The 23,745-nt window shown below is 51.0% G+C and overlaps 1 protein-coding gene across 4 annotated transcripts in view; it reads left to right on the top strand.

Moving 5' to 3' along the window:
* DKK3 (dickkopf WNT signaling pathway inhibitor 3) overlaps positions 1–23,745 on the top strand; it is a 40,939-nt gene that overhangs the window by 7,508 nt on the left and 9,686 nt on the right. For all 4 annotated transcript variants that reach the window (XM_070274777.1, XM_023646049.2, XM_070274778.1 and 1 more), the window contains exons 3-4: positions 394–531; positions 3,120–3,203. In XM_070274777.1, coding sequence (XP_070130878.1) covers positions 394–531; positions 3,120–3,203 — 222 coding nt within the window. The remainder of the gene's footprint in view (positions 1–393; positions 532–3,119; positions 3,204–23,745) is intronic.

Raw genomic sequence — 23,745 nt, 5'->3', positions numbered from 1 at the left:
TCGAATGCAGGTGACCCCGGTTCAGGCCACAAGGAGATGGCCGGGGCACCAATAGCATTTGTACAGGGGCCAAGAGTATTTGATGAGGACATGCTCAGACCCCAACTGTACTCTTCACTGAGAGTCTTGGGAAGTTCTCTAGTCTCCCTGAGCCTCAGTTTCCCCATTTATAAAATGAGGACATGAACACCTGCCTCACAGGGAGTTTGTGAGATTTAAGGCCGTAATATATGTGAAACATTAGCACAATGGCTTGTCCTAGTAGGTACCTGTCATTACCACCATTATTTGTAATTTCAGAAGAGCAAAAGGGAGGTAGTTCTTTTTTTCTAACGGACTCTGATTTGTATCAAGAGAAAACCATTTTGCTCATTAAATTCCTTGATTTAATAGATGGAGGCAGAAGAAGCTGCTGCTAAAACATCATCAGAAGTGAACCTGGCAAACTTACCCCCCAGCTATCACAATGAGACCAACACAGAAACCAAGGTTGGAAATAACACCATCCATGTGCACCGAGAAATTCACAAGGTAAGGGGGTCCCGGCCAGCACTTCCTCCTTTCCGTAGTGCCCAGTCCGGTCAGAGAGCTAAGGTCTTGTTTACATGTTTGAGACACAAGCCCAAAATATGAATGAGGATGTAAAATATAGATTAAAAACCAGAGGGAGTGAGGGAGTATTTAAAGGAGAGAGATATGCATCAAAACCCGAAATTGCTTTTGCATTTAAGCAATAAATTGAACTCTAGGCTTCCTGCCAGTCCAGTTGCAAAGGAATGTTCAGCAGTCTTTATCATTTGAAAAAAAGGAAGCCAACAAATGTCTAGAGAGATGCTTTCCTAGTATCGACTGTGAGGAATTGGTCTCCCAGGTTTTTATGTTTGTTTCAGTAGAATTGAAATAGAGTCCACATTGTGACAAGGAGATCATCACCGTTTCCTTAAGAGGAACTCAGATGCCATATACTCCATCTTCAGAAGGGGCAGGCTCCACTGCCACAAGATTAAGCGTTCGTTCGTTTGCTGGATAGTCATTCAAAATTCTCTAGCAGAGTTTTTCCCAACCTACCACATGTCTGAGTGTCTCTGGGTCTAATATCTTGCATGAGGAGCCAGCAGATTCATTCCCAGTCGGGCTTGAAGAAGAAAACACTGCAAACGTGGAGGCACACAGCGTTAGCCTGCCCCTGGGGTGACAGGTGCCCAGCGTGGTTTTGAGAGCGAACCACGCGCACCTGTGCTCTCCTGGGGAGAGTCCGCTGTGCAGATGTTCGGTCATGTTAGGGGCTGGGGACTCCGTTGTGAACATAAAGGAGCTTGATCTCTAATCTCATCTTGGCTCCCATGGGCCGGGCCACAGTGGTCTCACGAAAGAGCCTCACTCTGTTCAAGCGCCCAGGTAATGGCTTGGTTGAGACAATAGTGTTTCTGTGCCATAGAGTTGTAAAGGGGTCGATTTTTATGAGCCATTGCCTTGACTATAAAGTAGCCTTTGTGTGGCTCTTCTCTCACGGCGTACAGATGGGCCCAGCTTCAGAGGGCAGCCCCCACTCCCTGACAGATGAATGAGTCACCTGCTGCACAGAACCCTTCCGAATTGCTCATCTGAAGACCGGAGAATGTTTCCAAAAGTGATTATTTTATTCTTGTCAAAACCAGTATCAAGCCATCCTTTCTGACAATGATTAGTCAACGAGCTTGGCTGTTTCTTAAAGTTGCTCCTTGTAGATGTCAGAATACCCAAATGTGAGTCCTACTCATAACTTAGTGTGATTTTGAAAAATTACTTAGATTGCATGACCCTCACTAACCATCTGTATGAAATAGGGATAGCACTATCCACATTACATCGCTGTGAGGGCCAAATGACCTTAAATGTGTGAGAACTCATTGTACACTATAAAGTGCTATGCAAAAGCTAGTTGTGCCTATTGTTACTGTTGTTATTATAGCAAAGTTATGTTATCAACACAGTGCCGTAGTTCCCAAGTGGGTCCACGGAGCACCTGTCTTGTGCAAAGCTTCATGAAAGGGGGCTTAGTAGTGGCGAAACGTATTTGGAAAGTATTGTATGTATTTCTCCTTCTAGATACACAAAAACACACATTAGTATAATAAAGGCACTGAGAAGTCCTGCAACCTATATGTACAGGGCCATAGAATTTTTTAAAATACAACATTGGTTAATCTTGTAAAAATCTGGCATAGAGGAAGAAGACATCATCTTTTTGCTGGGGAGAGGAATTATTTAGATAAAAATTTTAAAGTATGTTGACAGACATGATCCTGACTTCCTCAGAACTGGAATTTGATCCACCACTGCAAATTAAGCTAAGCGTTTCCACTTTGTTCTGGCTGCAGGCGCCTGTAATGTTAGACCTGGCAGGAGCTTTAAAGATGACCTAGAAATGAGAAAATTGTGAATCAGAGAAGAGAAATGACTTGTTCCAGGGTGCATACTGAATGCTTGTTGGCAGCTGAGCCAAGGCTCACAGAACACAGATCCCCCAGCTCATGGGGCCGGCGTCCTTTCTGTTCTTTATCACCAACCCAAACATTAGACATGGCCTTGGGTGGGGCAGGAATGGCCTGGGTTCTGTGTCAGGATTCTAAGACTCAGCTTTGAGGTGCCTGTTCCTGGTTACAGAATCAGAGGCAGACGACAAAGAGAGGAATATTGGGCCAAGTAAACACTTTACTGAGGAGAGAAAACAGTTCGCCAGAATGAGGAGGGGGGCAGAGGTGGCTCCAAGCTGCTTGTTCCTCATGGAAGATGTTGGATTAGACACCCACACCTGCAGTTGTTGAAAAGAAAGTTGACATTGAGTTTCCAGTGCCAAGCCCGATAAAAATAGCGGATGTTGAATATTTTCTGGGCGATGGGCTGTGTGCTGAGTGCTTCACACGGGCCACCCTGCGCTCGCATAGCAACGCCATGAGGTCGCCTCATTACATCTCTTATCGCTGCTCGAGGGGAAGCTGTCTGACGGCTGCTGGTGGAGCTCAGACAGAACGAGAGGGGGAGGGGCACTCCGTCTACGGCGGCAGATGCTCCTGCTTCGCAAAATGGGAAAACAACAAAACTTCTATGTCACATTCACTGTCCCTGCTCTCCTGTAGGTCACCAACAACCAGACTGGACAGACGGTCTTTTCCGAGACAGTCATCACCTCTCTGGGAGACGAGGAAGGCAAAAGGACCCATGTGAGTTATCTTCCCGGTGCTTACCCCCCAAGGCACACACAGCCTTGTTTGGCCTGCCTGGGGTGATCCAGATCTTAGCCCGTGGGCAGGAAGGAGCTACCTCGGCACCTCCCCTGCCCTGTGCCTGCCAAGATCCCCAATTCCTACTAGACCGATGTAATCTGTAACGGGCTCTGCCTACACGCATTTTGTATCCGAAACGACAGAGAAATTAATTCAGCTGTCATTTGCATGGCTTCAGCACAGCCTTGAGAGGGGAACAAGGGAGTACCAGGTACACTGATTAGGGACCCTGGTAACAAAACCCGGTGCATCCGACTGTGGAATCCCCTACAGCCTCGGGCCTGGCCCACGCCTCTTATGATCCCAGCCCTGGTCAGGCAGATTGCGAGCAAACCAACCTTAAGTGGAACCCAGTGGCCTAAAGGGAAAATGCTGTCCTGCTCCAGGCTTTGCGCCCTGGCCCCCTCGTGATTGCACCTGCCCCTCTGTCGCCTAGTCCAAAGGTGGGGTTGTTTTTGTAGAATTATAGAGTCCTAGAATTGGAAGGGGCATCATTTCACAGAGGGAAGACCCAGGCACAGGTCAGGGGATGACCCAGTTGGAGTCACTGGTGTCCAGACTCCCAGGCCAGAGGTGACTCAGCTGCACTTTATCTTCTCAAAGAGGTGGCTGGCCTCAGATGCAGATGCCTGGTGAGGAGTGGGCCAGGGCACTGCCGCACGACATGGTCGGCAGCAAAGATGTACCTCCTCTGTGGGGACTGTAGCACCAGCCTCTCTGTACCCAGGCGCCTATGCAAGCTTCCGGCTGTGAGCTCCTCCTCTCTGAGGTGCAGAATGCGTCCCTGCATCCCTGGCCTTCTGAGCGGATTCAGGATTCTTCCTCACCTCTTTGGCCTTACCTCGGGAAGAGAACCAGAATAGTCAGGGAGGTGGTGCGGACGTGGTTGGTGAGAGACTACTCAGGATGCCAAGAGCATGCCTGGCTCACGGAGCCCCTGCCTGCACGTGTGGACTGCAGCCAGTGGGTCCATTCTCCAGCTTTCCCAAGTGTGCGTGGCCTTTGTGCCTATGTGTGTCCATGCTTCAGACTCTGCTAAGGGCCCAGCATCCCCACCCCTGCCCACTCAGTCTCACATGTCCATCATATGATGGACATACATTCAGCATCCTTGTGCAGTGCCGAATCTGCACTCCTGTGTACGATGGTCATGAGGATGCAGGAGGTTGACAGGGAGAGACAGATCCAAGAAACCCAGAAGGTAGACCCACTAAGTTTTTCTTGATTTGTGCTCAGGCTCTTGGGATATTAACTCATTGAGTTTCTCTGTGAGAATAAATTCCAGTTTGATTGGCTGGAAGGGAGATGTGGGGCATCTGATGCTTGACTGGCCAGTGTCTGGCCAATCCTGTGAGTCTTTAGAGAACAGACTGGAGACCTTTCAAGCCACCTTGAAAGGGATATCACATGGTAGAAATGGCGGCGTGTGTACCTTGCGACAGAGCCTCGCTCGTTGGCAGTGTGGCTTGCCAAGAGTCAGAGAAGAGAAATCCAGTTTCAAGTGCCCACAGAATTCTTCCATTCACCTCCCCTTTGGTTCCTGGGCCACCATCGTCCCAACACAATTGAGCTGGGGCTCAAGTATCATCTTTACAGAGAGACTGGGCTCCTTTTACTGGGTAGGAAACTGGAAAGACTAGATTGCCTTCAAAGGCATGCAAAGGGTGGAACATTGTCACCACTGCCCCATTCTGTAGTTTTGTAATTTAATGATTTTTACAGTTGGCTCTGAAATGTATAACACGCTGAAGAAACTTTCTCTTAAATAGAAAAGGGGGATTTGCCATTCAAAAGGACAAAATCATATACTCTTCAAACCTTAAAATACTGTAAAAAGGGGCTAAATTTTCAGGATTTAAAATTCCCAGATGAATTCAATTGAAAATAATCACGAAGCACCCCGTATTTTCCTTTCTTCAAATGCTGGTATGTGTATTAATATGTATGGTAACGCCAGGAGGTTCGTGGAAAGTTACAGACAGTAACATTATATGCCCGCCTAGAAAACTGAGCGGGGTATGTGCAAGGTCTCGGTCTGTTTTTACATTCAGATGGGGAAGGGGAGAAGGACATGGCGGCTTGTTATTGCACCTGAGTGCGCCGGCGATGGTGATGGGGTCTGACGTCTTTCTGTGGGGCTTTTGTGCTGAGCCCTCGCCTGTCTCCCTTCACGGGCCAGTGGGTGGGCTGACTGATGTTGTGCTCCTTCTGTGCAGGGGGTTAGGAGGAAAGTGGCATGTTGGAAGCTGGAGAGTGGACAAGCCATTATGCATAAAGCGGATGCTTTTATTTATAGCGCTGTGTCCACAAATATGAAGAATCTGACCCAGTTAGCCAAGGCACCATTCTAAGGGACATCTAATTAAAATAGAGCTCACAGCTACCAAGCTCGGCACGCCATGCATTTGTTGTCTTTTCTGTTTTCACATTAGAATATGATATAAATGAGAAGGTCCCTTGGTTTTTCCAGCTGAATATACCTAGTTTGAACCTACAGGTTCAGTCACATACAACCAACTTGACCAAGGTATTGCCAAGACTTCTGAGGCCACAGGTAAACAAATTTCACAGCTATCATCCAGGTAGTAGCCATTCGAGTGACCCAGCGATTTCCTTGACCTAGAGAATGATGTGTGCAGCTGGACACCGCAGACTGTGGACAGTGACGATGGCATTCTCAAGTGTGAACCAAATGTCTTCTCTGTTGTGAGGATGCTTTGTCTGGTATTTGTGTTGAAGCCTGGGGGAAGTGGGAAGGTAAACTGGCTGAACTTTCGAAGATTAGCGTTTGTTTGTTTCCCACTAAACAGTACGCCTCCTGTCACCTCACAGCCCAGAGCTAGCCACCGAGAGTGAGGGAGGAGAAAGGGGTTGAAGGACCTCCTTCTCCATTAGGCCTCGGTGCTTCCTTGCCTCCAACTTGTCCATTCATCACTGAGTACCCTCAGCTGGGGTGCTGGCCTCGTGTGCTCCCTATGCCCTGATTTCTGATGCTGGAATCGCTCTTAGCAATTTAATGGAATTGCAGAGAACGCTATGATGTCAAGTCATTGGGGGGTTATTTTAACAGAAATGCACTAGGGGAGGGCATGGGCCCCTTAGAGAAACTCAGTTAGTTCCCAAAGGCCCTGCCTCCTGGAGTCCCGCTGGGTGCAGGGAGGCAGGGCTGGTCTCGTCCCAGGAAACGCAGCCCTTCCCTGGCTGAGTGAGGTTGTCCGACCTGGTCCGAGGCCGACCTGGCCTCGCACCCTGCGCTGGCTCTTAGAAGCTCTGCCTTCTATGATTTGGTTTCTTCATTTATCAAATGGGGTTAATAATCCCCGGTTCCCAAAATTGGGTGAGAATCTAATAAGGCAAAGTTTATAAGAGCTCTTTGTGTAAGGCTCATTATTATTGAAAAGTAATTAAAGCTGGATTCTCATTGGCTTCTTCCCAGTTCCCAGGCAACCTGCTGCACAAAGGCTGGAATGTGCCTGGAAGCTGGGATGTGTTTAGGGCTCCACAGGAGTCTTCTGTGCTGTTTGTAGCCTTGGGCTGAGTTCTGCAGAGCCCTGCCTCCCCTCTGAGTAGTGCATTTCATCGGGAGCTCTGTGCTCTGGCCACAAGGTTGACTCACCCTGCTGGTCTTGTCCTGGCCACGTGGGGTTTGGGTGTTGGGGATACAAGCAGAAGGGAGGATGGGCCGTAATGAACAATGAGAAGCACAGGTGACGGTCAGGTGCTGCAAGTTCCAGGACGGGGCCCAGGTTGGCAGGATGTATACTGGTTTCTACAGAAAGCAGCAGACTTGTGGTTCTCAGAGTGATGACGGAGTCTTGTGGGAATATACAGTTCCACAGTCCTAAAACCAGACATTTGGGTACATTTGGGTTTCTAGATTTATATTTTGAGTTGATTTTGTGATTTCTGGCCAAGTATAAGGCTTGCATGCTTTAATCCAGTGGGAGTAATTATAGGGAAGATGGGAGAGCCCTGAATCATCGTGAGAAATGGATAAACAGTCCTCAAATAAGTAAAGTTGATGTGGGTGAGCAATTTTTAAGGAGTAGGCATTTCCTTTTGAGCTATAACCTGGCTGTATTAAATTGTACTCTCCTCAATTTAAATATCCTTCAAGAAGGAATCCATTAAAGATACATGATTCCAGATCCCAAATCAAAGTGCTATGAAGTTAATAAATGAGTTTCATATAGGTTTCCTATAAGTTGATATAAAAGAATGTCTTCGGTAAAATGTTAAGTGAAAAAAAGCAATTGCAGAGCAGTATATATAGTATACAAACTTTATAAAATATTCTTTTTTTTTTTTGAGGAAGATTAGCCCTGAGCTAACTGCTGCCAATCCTCCTCTTTTTGCTGAGGAAGACTAGCCCTGAGCTAACATCCGTGCCCATCTTCCTCTACTCTATACATGGGACGCCTGCCACAGCATGGCATGCCAAGCGGTGCCATGTCCGCACCAGGGATCTGAACCCGCGAACCCCAGTCCACCAAACCGGAACGTGCGCGCTTAACCGCTGTGCCACCGGGCTGGCCCCTGTAAAATATCCTTTATATATACATATAAAATATCTCACTTTTAGAAAAAAGTATGCATAAAAAAGCTTGGCAAAATATATCCTAAATCATTAATGGTAGACATCCCTGGAGGAATTGAAACTAGCAGAGACTTTTCCTTTATAAATTTCTATATTTCTTGAATGTTTTAAAAAGAGCTTGTGAATTATTTACACTTTTGCTCTAAGCATCTATCTATATTTTTGAACGACTTTGCAAGTATTTTCATTGTGTAAATCCTAGAAATTAAATTGCTAAGTCAAAGTGGGTACATATCTAAAATTTTGAAAGACACTGGCAAATTTTCCTCCAGAAAGAATGTGCTCATTTTACTCTTAGCAGCAATTTGAGACCGTATTTCACCAGCCCTCACCTGCGGTGGGTGCTACCGTGGGCGGTCTTTGGTCTTCTTTTTGTTTATATTTCTTTGATTATCAGTAAGGTCAAGGGCAATGGCTGTTTAAGAATTGGGAGTTGTCCGCAAATTTATCTCATCCCTTCCTCCCCATTTCAGGGAGAAAGGTCAGTTTTGCATTCCAGGCGGTTCCAAAGACCAAACACCATCTGCCCAGCGTGGGACAGATTAGAAAGGTGTGACGTTCCAGTAGGAGGTGGCTGATGGGCTGTGAGTCACGCTGTGGAGTAGGTGATGGTGACAGTGACGGGCAGGCTGGTGCCCCCGCCCCGGTAAACACAAAAAGAAAGCCATTCCTTCCTTCCTTCTGCCACCTCCACAAACACCGCCCCCCCTCAGTGGAGGGGCTGAGGGCTCGGGCACAGGCACATCCAGTTCTATTGTTTATGAGCCGTGTGAATTTGACTTCTCTATATGTACCGTTAATAAAAGTACCTTCCATATCGTGTTATCATGAGGATAAAATAAAATAACCGGGGTAAGAATCCCCATACAGTGCCTAGAATGCAAGAGTAAGCAATCACTAAATGTCAGCCATTTGTTGTTATGATTATTTGATCACTCCCAAACCATGGCTATCCCAATTCCTGGTCCTCGTTATTTGACTCGTTCATTCATTTGCACATTCATTGAGCATTACTGCGTGTCTCATGGCTAGTGTAAAAGACAGTCCCTAACATCAGAGAGCACCCAGGCTAGTAGTGGACCAAAAAAATAAATAAGTCGTTACACTGTGGATTCATATTTCTGAAGGTGGAGGTTGCCCAGGGCACGGTGGGAGCATTGTGCGGGCGCCAGATCAGGTAGCCGTGGAAGACTTGGTTGGGAGACAGTCCTTCATGGTCTCTGGCATTTCTGTCCATTTTATAAGCAGAGGCACTAATTTCCCTTTGGTTCCAAACCGTCTTTTCAAGGATGTTTATACAGCAGGCAGCCCTGGAAGACAGAGCTCTTCCTCCTTGGCAGAGGGCAGGATTAATTGCAGCCCATTGTAAAAGGTTTGGGTTCTCTAAGCTTGGCACTCCTCAGCTGTGATGCACACCGACTGCATGCACAGCATCCTCCTGGGCCCTCCACGTTGCCCCGTGTCTCTGACCCAGGAGTCTCCTGTCTTCTGCTGGCATCTATGAACCTGGAAGGCTCACTTGTCTCCTTGCAAACAGAGTAAAGTCTCAGACGGTTCGTAATCCTCGGCAGGCTTTCTGGAAGAGGTGTCAGTTGAGCTGTCTTTTGAACATCGCCTGGGAGTTTTCAGTGGTGGGGAGGAAAGGCATTCCTTGCCGAAGCATTCTTTGCTCAAAGTCAAGGAGGCATGTGGAATAAGAACATGTTTGAGGCCCGCTAGCTCGTTTAGAGTGCCAGAGCTGGAGGTGCGCTTAGGGGAGCAGCAGATGAGCCTGGGGAGAGGCGGGAATTAGATCATGAAAGACTTTTGAGAGCCCAGCCAAGGAGTGAGAGATACATGCTGAGTCAGGAACATATCCTGCATCTGAAATGTTTTAACATGCCCTGAACCGTATGTGTAGTGTGTTGAAGCCCTGCGAAATCCCCAGAAGGAAGAGCCAGGAAGCCGTGGTTTGGACAGCAGAGATGTTGGTGGGGAGAGGGTTCCTTCATCCTGCTGACGCTGGAGGCCTAAGTCCTTTGCGTCCTGTAAAAAGCCTGGCTTCAGGGCTTGGAATCTGGAAACTTTTACTTAGAAATGGAACACTCTGCCTTTGCTTGGTGCGAGTAGGCAGGCCAGATAAGTGACAGTGATTGCACTTGAAATCTCATTAGGCTGACGGCTGCAGAACAAGCTGATTTCTGAGCAGCCCTAGCACGGCAGGAGCTGAAGAGTCCCCTCTGCAGATGTGCGGCTGTCCACTGCTATTAGGGCCTGGGGATCCGTCCAAAGCTGCCTGAACAACATTCACCACGGGACCATTGCATCCTGGCTGTAAGACATTTGGCCCTGCCCTTCCTTGATTTTTGGCATCGTTCTGAAAAACTCACAAACCTCCTGAGTCAGTTTTGTTTTGTTTTTAAAATAACATCAAAGACCACAATATTCCCTCATTTGGTCACTATGACTCAGAAAGTGACCAGATTAACCACCCCCTCTGCAAAGCCGCCTATTTCTCATTTCCAGGGTAAATCCTGGTAGCAGTTCAGACCGACCCATCGGTGCTGTGACATGACTGAGAGCTCGATAATTAATGATCATAATGACATTAACAGTAACAAATGATGATGATGATGGTAAGAGCTGCTGTTTATGGAGCCCTTGTGTGGCAGGCATAGTGCTTGGGATCTGACCAGCTTCCCCTCGTATAATCCGCGTGACAACCTTACAAGGGAGATACCCCAGGGACCCCATTTTGTAGGTAAAGTAACTGAAGCTCAGAGAAGTCATACAACAGAGCCAGTTGGCAGAGCCACTGCTAAAAGAAAAAAGCAAAACAAATCACTTAGGTCTTATCAATTTCACACTTCCAAAACCTGTTTTCCTAATGGAACATTTTTTTTAATTGTGATAAAATATATATAACGTAAAATTTACCATCTCAACCATTTTTAACTATATAGTTCAGTAGTAAGTACATTCATGCTGTTCTGCAGCCGATCTCCAGAACTCTTTTCATCTTACGGAACTGGAATGCTTTACCCATTGAACAGTGACTACCTACTGCCCCCTGGGCCCCACCCCCGGGCACTCACCCTTCTACTTTCTGTCTCTGAATTTGACTGCTCTAGGTACCTCGTACAAGTGGAATCGTACAGTATTTGTCTTTTTATAACCGGCTTATTTCACTGAGCATAATGTCCTCAAGGTTCATCCATATTGTAGCACGTGTCAGACTTTTCTTCCTTTTTAAGGCTGAACAATATTCCATTGTGTGTGTGTGTGTCACATTTTATTACCATTCTTCCATTGATGGACACTTGGGTTGTTTCTACCTCTCGGCTATTGTGCATAATGCTGCTCTGAACATGGGTGTACAAATATCTCTTTGAGTCCCCGATTTCAATTCTTTTGGGTATATACCCAGAAATGGAATTGCTGGATCGTATCGTAATTCACTTCTCCATTTTCTGAGGCACTGCCGCATCGTCTTCCACAGCAGCTGCACCACGGTACATTCCCACCAGCGGAATGCGAGGTGGGATGTTTTCTTAACTCTTGCTTTCCATGACTGTAGGCACTAGGGGACTCAAGGGCCCAATTTGAGCTGAAGGGCTGTACAGAAATCCCCAGGCTCTGCTGGCCTTGGTCAAGGCAGTGCCTTCCCAACACTGTCCCAGCGGTCGCCTCTGCATGTGGCAGCCACAGTCTCAGAGGATGTCTCTGAGGTGCAACGGATGCCACTAACCAGGGGTTCTCACCCAGGCCCCAGCCTCTAGCCAACATGCTGAAAACTGCCCCCAGGCTGGGTGTACAGGCTCAGGCTGCATCCTAGAGATTCATCTCTAGGATCCAAAGATGTGATTTTCTTGACCGTTAGGAATCCACGCCCTCTCCACACTCTCCTTTATGAGGTCCCCCCTCCCCCCCCCCGGTCTCCTAAAAGAATTTCGGAGGCTTTGGGGGCCTCCCACTTTCCTGTTAGGGCACTGTAGACTCCCGGGGGCTCAGGCCTCCAGGGAGAGGGTTGTGTGGTGGTGGCAGCGGTTTCTCGGTGGTGAGGAGGGCTTCCCGGGAGGAGAGCCAGTGGACAGTGCCCGTGGAGGCCTTCGTCCTGCACTCTCCTCCTCGGGGGTCAGAGGCAGGACCAGGGAAGGGGATGGGGTCCGGATGGGGGTTTGCGATGCAGAGGGACCTGTTTAATGCTTTCAGGAAATTCACAGTCATGCCCCAAATCTGATGAGCTGAGCTGGCCTCCCAAATCAGGCAGGAATGTCTACTCTTGGTCCCATCCCCAGCCGACTGGAAGAAAAATGATGGATGGGGACTGAGTCATCTAAATGATTGTCCAGATCTCATCGCTCTGTCTAGACCTGCTGTCAGTTTCATTTTGCACCTCTGCCTCCTGGAAGAGAAAGAATAAACAAGACATTTGGGTACATTTTAGGGGAGCAGGGTGCAGTGGGGTTGGGGTTCGAAGTGCCACTGCTGGAATGCCTGCTCCTTGAGCACTGTCCCTCACTGCTCTGAGCACTGGCCCCTGCTCTGTGAAAGGAGGATGGGGTGATGCCCCAAGGGTGTTTGAGAAGTAGGAGACAATGAGTGGAAACCATCTGGCACTTAAGAGATGCTCAATAAATGTAAATTCTCCTTTCTGACATAACTTCCTGGACTCCTGGGGGCAGGAAGCAGTAATGTACTGAATATGAGTGTGGTAGGTCAGTAATGTGTTTATTTTGTTGTAAGGTTGCTGTGGCTTGAAACCCAGTAACTGAGAAAAGGTGCTAGACCAAACCGATGAAAAGGCTGCTGTGTGTGAAGAAAGGCCTCTTGTCAAAGATAAAGGAAAGCAATATTTCACTGAGTCACGGAATTATAAATGGCAGAACTCACAGGGTCCTTTAAGCTCTTGTACAGCAGGGATGACAACCTGTGGCACATACACTACCCTCCATCAGCTGCCATGCCTGTGGCAGACATCACTAATCAATTGCAGTTATTTCCTAATGAGCCCAGATGGGAACCTCAGAACTTTAGACAACACAGCACTTGAAGCACCCGCTGATGGTGGAAAAGCAGTGTCCTTGAAACCCATTTCTCATCCCTGCTCCGACCAAAACTCTCATTTCACAGGTGAGAAAACAGACATGGGGATGCATAATTTTCTCCACATCGTGCAGCCATTGGAGATGGGACCTCACATCCAGTTCAGTTCGGATTTTAATACACTGTGGACCTAGAGGGTCCTGTTCAGGAAGCAGGGTCTGGGTGCCCCTGTTTTTGTGACATCTCGTAAGATTGGTACCTGGAAAGATGGTCTACCGGATGCTGAGAAAGATGGGGAAGCCGCCGCGGAAGGGACTTCACGGCCCGGGGAGCAAAACCGGAAGTTCATAAAATGGCGGCCGGGAGAAGCGCCTAGAAGACCGTGAGCCCCGGGGAGGCGGGGACTTCGTCTGTCGTGTTCCCGTCTGTATTGACATGCGGTGGGCACTTAGTAGTTGAACGGACGAATCTCATGGACGAAGGCTGTGTGATCAGGGAGTTAACGGGAGCGTAAACAGAAGCAGAAGTCCTTGAAGGTGAGATGCAGCCCAGAGCCTCAAGGATGTAGATGAGGTTTATTTACTTGAAAAACAATCCTCTCTATGTTTTTCTTGCCTTCATTCTTTCATCTGCATTATTAAACAGATTGTTTGTTGGGCTATTTTTACCTTTTATTTTCTAATTATACTGAGAAGTAGATATGATGTTACAGATGAGGACACTGGAGTTTAGAGAATTTAAATTCCCCAAGTCATGGTAGATGGTTGAATGGTAAAATTAGAATATGAACCCAGATACGAATTTTGGCCCTTTCAATAAAAAGATAGATTTCTGAAAGAAAAAGGCACAGAAGTTTGCAGCCACGATTCTGGGTTCCTTTGAAAAGGGTCTCACGAACCTTCCACCACCTGGTTACATTCCTGTCATTTTATCAAGTCGTTAAACACCCAATGCCCAGGTGAAAAACCAAAGTCACAAAAGGACCATATGTGGCAGTAAACACGGAATCTTTCCCTCCAGGGGTGGCAGAGCCCCAGGGGCTCCGGAGAGGACACCCATGGAGGGTGGTTCGGAGACTGTGGAATCTCTCACGCGCTCTCGCTTGCTGTCGCCACTGATTGGGACTGAGACCTGGCGCCAGTGAAGAGGAGAACGTTCTAAACCACTGAAGAGGAGCATTTTAAGTGGGTGGCAGGCACCCGGATCTGAAGCAGTTGGCCACTGACACATTTCAATGCTGTGATGTGGAAAATACGGCCACAGGGAAACAGCCTGAATTTTCCATGGCCTCATAATTCGGGGCCTCCATGAAGAGGAAACACGTACAAAAGGCAGAGAGAGCCCACAGCTTCGCGGGTAGTGGTGAGGACGGAAAATGGAGGAGGGCCAGCAGGTCCCCGGTGGCTCGAGGTGGGCAGAGGCCGGCGGGCTCCATCCTTTCCAGCGCTGGAAGCAGTAGGACTTAGCCTGGGCCCCACAGGCACAAGTTTCCCCTTTTGCGTTTTCCGTTGCTTTGGGGGTCCTGTTTTTCCCGATGATGTCTACAGGGACCTCCTTCCCCAGAGGGAACACACACCCCGTAGCAGAAAGGCCAGATCGAAGGCCAGCAGTCATCCTCAGCGCCCGCCTTGACAGAGCTGCTCCCCTCCCCCACAGCTTTGCTGGGAGGATGGGAGAAAGACAAGAGAACTAAGATCTACTGAGCACCTACGGTGTGCCAGGTACTGGGTGACCATTTCATAGAAGCTCTTTTTCTTAACTCTTACCAAACCCACCTAAAACGGGGGTACTCGCCCATTTTAAAGAAACAGAAGCACAAAGTGACTTGCCAAGGTCACACAGCTAGTAAGTGGCAGAGTTGGGTCTTGGGACACAAGTCTGTCTGACTCCAAAGTCTGGACTCCTTCTACTGTATAACACTGCTTTACAAAGGGTCAGATGGGACGTAATTGTGACAGTAATTAAATGTCTGGCACATGCCATGATCTGTGGACACACTTATCATCCTAATTTTCCCGGCAACGTAATTGGTTAGGTTTTATCATTCCCATTTTACACATGAGGACACTGCGGCCCAGTGATGTTAAGTGACTTCCCTAGGCTTGCCCAGCAGGGAGAACGGAGGAAGGAAACACCCTTGGGGAGCCCACCATGGGGGAGTGGGTCCTTTTGACAGCCCGTGGCCTGGGTCTCGGCTCGGAGAGCTGGAGCGACTGGTGGTGGGCAGCACTGGAGCCATTGTGACGATGGTGGCTCCAGGGTGTCTGGGGCAGGAAACCTGGGTGTGCCCAGACCACCTTCCCTACACCGCTGGGCACAGCTGCAGCTTTCCGCGTCCCCCGCCATCCCACCAAAGCAAAGCGAAGTAAGATGCTGCCACTTGTGGACAAAATGAGGCTGAAGCATATGTTTTTGCATGCCTGAAACATATTCAGGCTTTTTCCAGGCTCATTAACATAAATGGTTCCACTTGAAAGGCTTAACAATTCCACAAGCCGCTGGTGCCATGCTCGCTGCAGTAGAACTCGGTGGGAGTGTTGGGAGGAGAGAAAGAATCATGACTAAGGGCAGGAAGAGGCGAGGACAAGGGGAAGCTCATTCGAGGCCTGGGGCGAATGCCAGGCTGGTCCCCCCCGCAGCCACCGGGCAGTGGGCTGAGGAGTGACTTTTTTCTGCTTAGGGGGAAACAACTCTGAGTTTGTTTTCTGTTGTTTTAAATTTTCTTCTTTTCCAATTTTTTTTTTTGAAGGAAGTTGAAGGAATTCTTTGAGATGCATTTTAAAAAGAGGGCGACAGATCGGAGGCCTGAAGGGGTGGTTCTTCACCTTGGATGCGTATTAGAATCCCCTTCTTAACCTCGATAGAACTTATGGGAAAAGCAATGCTCCTTTGTTCTCACTAACTTTTAAGTTGAACTGGCACTTTCTTCAGTCTTGAATGTGGGTAGCACACCTCCGTATCATTAGCTGTGCCTTTGTTCCCAACAGCAATCACAGCTATTTTCATGTTCTCTTGCACTTGTTGCAGATGCCTTGAAATTGCATTTATGCTCATCATTACCTAGAAATTAAGGTTGTTGTTAGACCTGCCAGTAGCCCCTCTATTCAGTGTGTTAGTCAAGAAGCCCATAAAACACGGCATCTTAACTGTATTTCAGTGCAATTTTTTGTAATCTTGCATGTTTTCCTTTATTCATCTAAATGCATGATTCTGAGCTGGAGTCCATAGGCTTCATTTAGCTGCCATAGGAATCCATGGGACAAAAAGGGTTAAGACCTCCTGTTTTAAAAAAGGCCAGTGGGGGGCCTGATGGCGTAGTGGTTAAGTTCTCGCACTCCGCTTTGCCCGCTGGGGTTCGCAGGTTCGGATCCCGGGCACAGACCTAGCACTGCTCATCAGGCCATGCTGTGGCAGCGTCCTGCAAAAAGAGGAAGATTGGCAACAGATGTTAGCTCAGGGCCAATCTTCCTCACAAAAATTTAAAAAGTAATAATAATAAAAAAATTTTTAAAAGACCAGTGGCCAGTGCCCACACTGGATGGGGTCACCCTCAGAAAGCAAAGGTGCCCCCCCAACCTGAATCTCGGCTTTCACAGTGTGAGTCTTGGCAAGTCTCATAAACACCTGTCGGGTCTTTGAGCCCAAATGTATTCCTCTCTCCACTCGCCTGTTACTGGGGTGAGTGCTGAGGGCGGGGAACCTAGGAGACATGTGCTAGCTGCCCAGTGGGGAGAGTCAGGGAGGGCTTCACTGGAGAGGAGACGTTTGTGCTGCTGCTGAAAGGTGAATCAGTGAGGGCATTCCAGAAACAGAGACCAAGACTGGGTCTTGGGAGGATCAGGAAATCAGACTGGAAGGCAGGTTGGGAACTGACTGTGCAGGGCTCCATGTCATGCAGAGTCTGGGCTCCAAGTCGTGGCTGGCAAGGAAGGTGGAAAGACAGTGAGCTGCAAGGTAGAGTGTCCTCAGGGAGAAGGTCTTGCGGAGACTCAAAACCTCAGTGAATTTGCTAGAATCCAGGACCCCTGAGGCCTGTAGATCCAGAGATTGGGTATTCCCTGCCCTCTTGCTAACTAAATTCAGACCTCATGATGCGTAACCCATGCATGACCCATCTGGGACACCCTCTATGCGGTGTCAAGGTCCTGGGGAGCCAGGCTGGTTGTCTGAAGGTTGCTTGGGGCGAAGTCAAGCCAGGGGGACCAGTATCATTGAGGGTGGTTCACAGGTTCCAGGCACTGCCTCCCGCAGCCAGAGCAGAGAGCTCCCCAGTGACAGAACCCCAGGCCCCCTCCCAGGTCACTGGCGGACACAGCTGTTTTTTTCCTCACTCCTCCTTGTCACATTATTTTATTACACCGGTGTCACAGATGCAGTCTGGCTGTTCCCCGGGCCCAGAGGGCGGCCTGTCTCCTCCCGTTAGGTGTCGATTGAGTTAGTATGACCTTAGCCTCCAGACTGGAGCAGCTTGCAGAACAATTAGGATTAGAGACGTGTGTCATCAGGTCTGTGTTTTAGGAAGACAGTTTGGGCTGTGGCGCGGAGGCTGGTGGCTGGAGACCAGCCTCTTTGCTAGAATGAGGTGTGACCTCAGCAGGGGGAAGGGATGGGCCTTCGAGGGCAGCCAAGCCCTCCCCTCCCTGGGAGGCAGCCCCCTCTTGTGCCCCAGTCTGCGAGTGAGCCCCTCCCTCTGGTTTCCAGGCCCCGGCAGGAGCCGGGCAGGAGCTGGGCAGGAGCTGGGCAGGAGTGGGGACCTCGCCGGAGCCTGGATGGGGACAGGAGTGAGGCCCGCTTTGTTTCTCCCTGGCACTCAGCGTCTCCTGGGATCCAGAATGGATTCAGTTCCTGGGAACCTGGCAAGCCTTTGGCTCTCTGCCTGTTACTGGAAGCGTTTCTCCCAGAGTCCCGTGTGGGACTTCAGACCCACCAGGGCCCGGCCCCCTGAGCGGCCCCCAAGGACTGTAGGCACCACAGGGCTTGCAGCAACCACGAGGCCTGTGGGTCCTGAACAGAAATAGCAACACCGAGAGGGGCCCAGCCTCCACTTCCCTGACACACAGGCAGTTGGGGCCCCCCTGTGGATGGAAAGCCCTGGGCGAGGGGGTGTTACCCCAGCGGGTGAAAGAAGACTGAGCAGCGGGAGAAGTTAGGGGCTCACTTGCATTTGTGCTTTTCTCTGGGACCGGGGATTCTGCCCCATGTTTCTGTTGCGGCTCATTGTACCCCACGGGGAGATGCTCATGGGCAGAGGGCAGGGCTGGTGGGGAAGGGCAGGCCCTGCGGGACACTCAGCCTGGGCGGCTTCTGGATCCCGCACCCATTTGCTGCTTGACCTAGTGGAGGAGCCAGCAGGTCTGGGTTCACATCCCAGCCCCGCCACTCACTACCTGCGTGACTTTGGGCAGGTTACTTCAGCTTTCTGTGCCTGAGTTTCCTCATCTGTAAAATGGAAAGGAATAATAGTACCTCTCTCAATTGTAAAGATTTCATGAATCAGTGCTTAGGATGTAGGACAGCTCTGGCAATATAGAAAATACGATATAAGTGTTGGCTGTTAGGACTGTTTCATTATTATAATCACTAGCGTCATATGCAATCCAGAGGCTTTTCTCCAAGTTCAGAAGCTGCACCTGTGCACGGAGCCCCCGATGGACAGGCCAGACTCTGGCTGGTCTTCTGCTCCTAGCCGAGGGCCCAAGGTCACGAGGCCTTGTTGGCTTATCTTCATAGATGTCTTTGAGGCCACTCCTCTGCTGTGGTCGCTGGCCCCTCCGCTTGTCCTTCTCCTGTCCGAGGCCAGCCCCACTCTCTCCCTTCCAAGAGAGACACCTGTTCAGTCTTCCCCTGTTGATGGGGTGGCAGATAAAACACACGATGCCCTCATAATACTAACATAATGTTTAGTATCAGTCTGTCCCATGCAATATTCGGGGCATTCTATACAATTATTCATTGTGTATCTGAAATTCAAATTTCACTGGGCATCTTGTATTTTTATTTGCTAAATCAGGCAGTCCTATTGTGAGAGCCCCAAACTATGGGGTCTCTTGCAACCCCAAACAAGAAGATGTTGGGGGGTCAGGACTGGGCCCTTTCCTCGTCCTGGGAGACCTGGAGGTGTGCAGCATCTGGCGCCGTCACATTGTCGGTGCTCTTGGACCCAAAGGTCCCGTCAGGCTCCCGGAGTGTTTGGTGAAGGTCAGACCCAGGCGAGGCCCAGTGGTTCCTCCCCACTGTCTGCCTGCGGAATGAGGGGCGAGGGCTGCGCAGACCCAAAGGCCCCGGAAATGCTGGGGGGTTGGGGGGGGCTAGCTCCACTGCTTCCAACCCAGGCCGGATGACAGCCCGCATTTGGTTAGAGGACTCGGGCCCATGCAGAAGTTTCCTTTGGAATTAAACACGGTGTCAGTTCTCCAGAGGAAACATCGCTCAGACTGAAAGAATGTGCTGGGAAGTCCTGTGAGTGTGGGGCTGGCTGTCTGTGGCCTGGCAGCAGGACAGGGTCCTGGGGGAGGGAGCAAGCTTTTGCCTAGAACGCCCCCTACTCCATCCCTGAAGACGTGGGTGGGAAGGTCTCCCGGGGAGGCTGGGTCTGGGGGCCGGCGCAGGAGGAGAGAGAACTCCAGGCCTGTTTCCCGAATGATCCAGGCGCTGAAGGGTAGGGAGCGGGTGTTCCTGTGCCTGCTGCACGAGCCCAGCCGGGGGATGCGTCCTCCTCTTCCGTGGGCCGTGGGACTTGGGACTTGAGGAAGGAAGAACTGGCTCGAGCGGCCCCCGGAGACCCAGGCTTTTGCAGACCTGGGGCCTTCAGGATACTAACAGCTGGCGCCTGCCTGGGTTTTCCCACAGGGCAGTCTCTGCTTTGGGGGTCAGGCCAGATCCTTGGTGAGGTGTGGAGCCCCCACCCGCCCTGAGCTGGCTGAGTCTCCAGTGCAGCGTCCAGGAGAGGTTGGGGGTGCCCGGCTGTGTTCCAGCCAAATGTGCATTTTACAGGCCCCTGTGATCAGCCTGTTTTAAGGTCCAAAAAGAACTCTGAGGAACGGGACAATCTGACTTGGAAATCCCACAGAATGAGTGGAGGTGTCCTTCAGCTCCCCCTCAGCACCTCTCCTAACTCTTGGGCCCCTTGCACCAGGGCCCAGCCTTGGGCACCCTGCCCTCTCCTGGGCCTGGAGGCTCCTGCCTCACACCGCCCCCTCCTGCCCCCTGCCTGGGCCCCCGCCCGCCTGCTCCCCGGGTCAGGCCTCTTCTCTGTAGAGCACTGAGCTGGGCTTGAGTGCCGGCCCCACCACTCCTTACCCACCACCTTGGTAAGTGACTGCCTCACACTGCCTCAGTTTCCCCTCTGTAAAATGGGGCTTCCCTTGCTCACTTTGGAAGGCGGTGAGGCTGAAATGATGGATGCCAAGATGCCAGTCCCCAGGAGCAATCAAATTGTATTTTTCCTTGCCCCTTGAATGCCCACTTGTCCTCCTGGGTCAGATGGCCATCCCTGGAGCCCCTCGTAGTTCATGTGACTGTCCTCCTTTCTCCTGTCTTCCCCCCATAGCAGAGGACTCCAGGGGAAGCAGGAGGTTGTCTTGTAGCGATCGAGCAAGAAATCTGATATTCCAGGCCTTTTCAGTGGAAAGGTTATTCATTAATAGAATGGGATCAACTGGCCCAAACTTAAGCTCAGAAAGTCACTCAAGCCTCCCCAGGGCTGCCTTTGGAGCACCTGCTGTGAGTTAAGCTGTGCATAGAGGCGTGCCCCGGGGGTGAAATCCTAGGGGCCAGGCACTGATCCAGGCGCATGCTCTTTTCATCTCATGAGGTTCCCCATTTTACAGATAAGGAGAAAAAGGCACAGAGAGGCTCAGTAATTTGCCCAAGATCACCCAGCTTGCAGTGAACCTACATTCAAACCAGGCCTGGGCTTCGAAGCCTGTGTCTCACCCTCCTGCCGCCCCCGGTACGCTTGGTGGTGCCACACAGTGACCCCCAGTATGGTGAGGGCAGCAACAGGGTTGGAGAGGGGTGTGGGAATGTGTGCTCCACAGGGCGACCTGCTCTCCCGGTGTGCCCAGGACTTTCCCACTGTTAGCACTGCAGGGCCTGAATCCCGGAAGCCGCCGGTCCTGGGAAAATCAGGACAGATGGTGCACACAGTCCGCTTTTCTCTGTGGGACCATCTCTGCTCAGGAAGACCAGGGGTCAGCGAAGAGCCCACATCTGGGAGGGACGGTTTATCTCAGACTAGACCTCCGCTCATCCTGGGAGCGTTCAGGGCCCGGCACACCACCCTACACCCAGGCCAGGAAATGGCCATCCACCCACACCTTGAGTAACCAGAGTGTGGACCTGGGGAGCCAGAGCCTAGAACTTTCTGGCTGATGGGGGGCTCAACCAGGAAACCCTGTTCTGACCCCCGGGTTCAGCACCCCTCACAATGCGCCCATGTCCTCCCTTGGCCTCTGCTCCATTGCCTCCCTCCAGGGAGAAGCTGGAGCTCAGGAACTGAGGCTGAAGGTGTGTGGAAGTTCCAGAACAGAGGGGATCCGGGCTGCAGGCTCCTGGGGTGGGGCGGGCATTAGACTCCTAGTGCTGCCGGAACGGAGTCCCACACACTGTGTGACTCAACAGTGAGCAATGCACCGTCCCACAGTTCTGGAGGCCAGAAGTCTGGAGTCCAGGTGTTGGCAGGGTCGGTTCCTTCTGAAGGCTGCGAGGGAAGGGTCTGTGCCAGCCCTCCCTCCTTGGCTTGTAGACAGCTGTCTTCCCTCTGTATCTTCCCTCCACGTGTGTCTGTCTCTGCGTCCAAATTTCCCTTTTTTATAAGGACACTAGGTGTACTGGATTAGAGCCTGATGACCTCATCTTAAGAAATTACATCTGTGATGACCCTATTTATTTACAAATAAGGTCACAATTCAACCCATAACTGGGCATTGGGAGGCAACAGGGTGCAGTGGAAAGAGCGAGCTCGTCTTGGGGGTCTTAATGGACTTGAGTTACATCCTAGCTTTTCAAACTCCATCAGTGACCTTGGGCCCTGAGCCTGTTTCTTTATCTGCAAAATGGAGATTGATCAACAGTTCATCTGTTCGTCTCTTCATTCGTTCTTTATTCTTGTAGCGACTTGCAACTATGCACCAAGCATGCGCTGGGTGATGCATAGTCAGCAGCTGACCTCACAGGGTGGCACCGAGCAGGTGCAGACAGCACCCCTATCTGCTGGAGCATGCAAAGCTCTGGGGGTGAGCGAGTTTCAGTTGGTGGAGGTCCCCCGGGCCTCCATTCCATGTGCCCTCGCTTCTTCCCCTGAAGATGTTCTTTCCAGACCCTTGGGCTTGAGACTGCAGATGCCCTGGCCCTGGATGTCCACCTGGGTGGCCTCCTCCTGTGGGCCTCACGATATGAGAACGTCTGGATGGCCAAGGAGTGTGGGCAAAGTGCCCCTGGCCAGTGTGAGAAGCGAAGTGTGGCAGCAGAGGGGCCACAGAGAAGCCAGTGCCCCCGCGCCCCCCACAGACCCTGAGGAAAGCCTCGCAGTGTCATGTGCTGCCATCTGCCCTCCTCTGGGCTTCTGCCTCCTTGGGGCTGCTCTCCTCTGATCAACTCTGAGCTGGAGAATCAAAGACACAGAACGGCTCCTTTGCCGTTTTCCACTATTTCATGAGAGCATCGAAGCACCAGGGCCGTTTCCAGGCCCAGCATCCTGCCAAATCCACGGCGAGTTCCGCGCCAGCCCTGCTCCCGGCCGCCGGCATCTGAACACAGTGCTGTGGGGCCTCGGGCCAGAGCTGCTAAATATAGCTCCGTCCTCGGCACCACAAAGACCAGATCCTCTGGCGGCTGCCGTCCTGACAGCCGGCTCTAGGCTGCTTGTCTGACTTCCCTACAGGATGGCAGGGAGGAGTGGGGACACACAGGGAGCGGCTGGGACGGGAGAGGAGCTGTCACTTACGAGGCCTTTATGAGGCCCGGTCATAGGAGACATTGAGGCCCAAATGCCCAGGGGCCATGGCATTGGCCCTGAGTTCCTCCCTCTGTCTCCGGTCCGGGTGGTGCCAGGGGCCCTGTCCCAGGCAGGCTCTGCTGAGCTGTGACCGAGGGACAGGAGACTGGTTAACAATGAAGGGAGAGGAAAGTGATGATTTTTCTGGGAGGAGATGGAGAGAGCCTGTCTTTAGGGTCAGACTGACTGTCTGGACTCCCGTCTCCACCTCTAAGCTGGGTGACCCTGGGCAGACCCTTCGCCTTAAACCTCAGTGTCCACACCTGTGAAGTGGGCGATAACAAGGCCCAGGTGGAGGGGATCTGTGCACCTCATCCTGCCTGCTCGGTGGCGCTCGGGGGACCCCTGCATTCTGCACTGGTGTGTGTGCGTGGCCTTCATTTCGCCTCCGTGTAGCACGGAGTCCCTCTCCCAGTCCTAACCTCTAAGAGGTGCCCCAGACCTGGAACCCCCACGGCCCCTTAGACAGGAAGCAGCCCAGTCTCTCCCTCCCCTCACCGGGCTCCTACTTCAGCGCTGCCCTCCTCAGACATCCTGCGCCCAGCTGGGTGCTGAGGCCCCTTTAAAACATCAGCCCAAATAGGAGCATAACCCTTGAGCACCGGTAAGAGAAGCTGGAATTCCTGAAGAGGATAAAATCCTGGATTTCCCACCTCCAGGCCTGGCTCTGCGTGGGGGTCACCAACCATGTCCTCCCTTCCCACTCACTCCGTTCTAAGTGGGAGGGTCTCTAATGCCGGGCAAGGTGGGACCCTGCCCCCTACTACTAAAAGGTCCTCAGGAGAGACCCCAAACTAACAGCCTTACCCTATGGAGAGCCTGGTCTACATAGAACTGGAGGCCACTCTGCCCCAGGGCTT

This window comes from Equus caballus, chromosome 7, assembly GCF_041296265.1.
Source record: "Equus caballus isolate H_3958 breed thoroughbred chromosome 7, TB-T2T, whole genome shotgun sequence".
Classification (NCBI taxonomy): Eukaryota; Metazoa; Chordata; class Mammalia; order Perissodactyla; family Equidae; genus Equus; species Equus caballus.
Note: the sequence above shows the minus strand (reverse complement) of the source record. Positions and strands in the feature narration are given on the sequence as shown.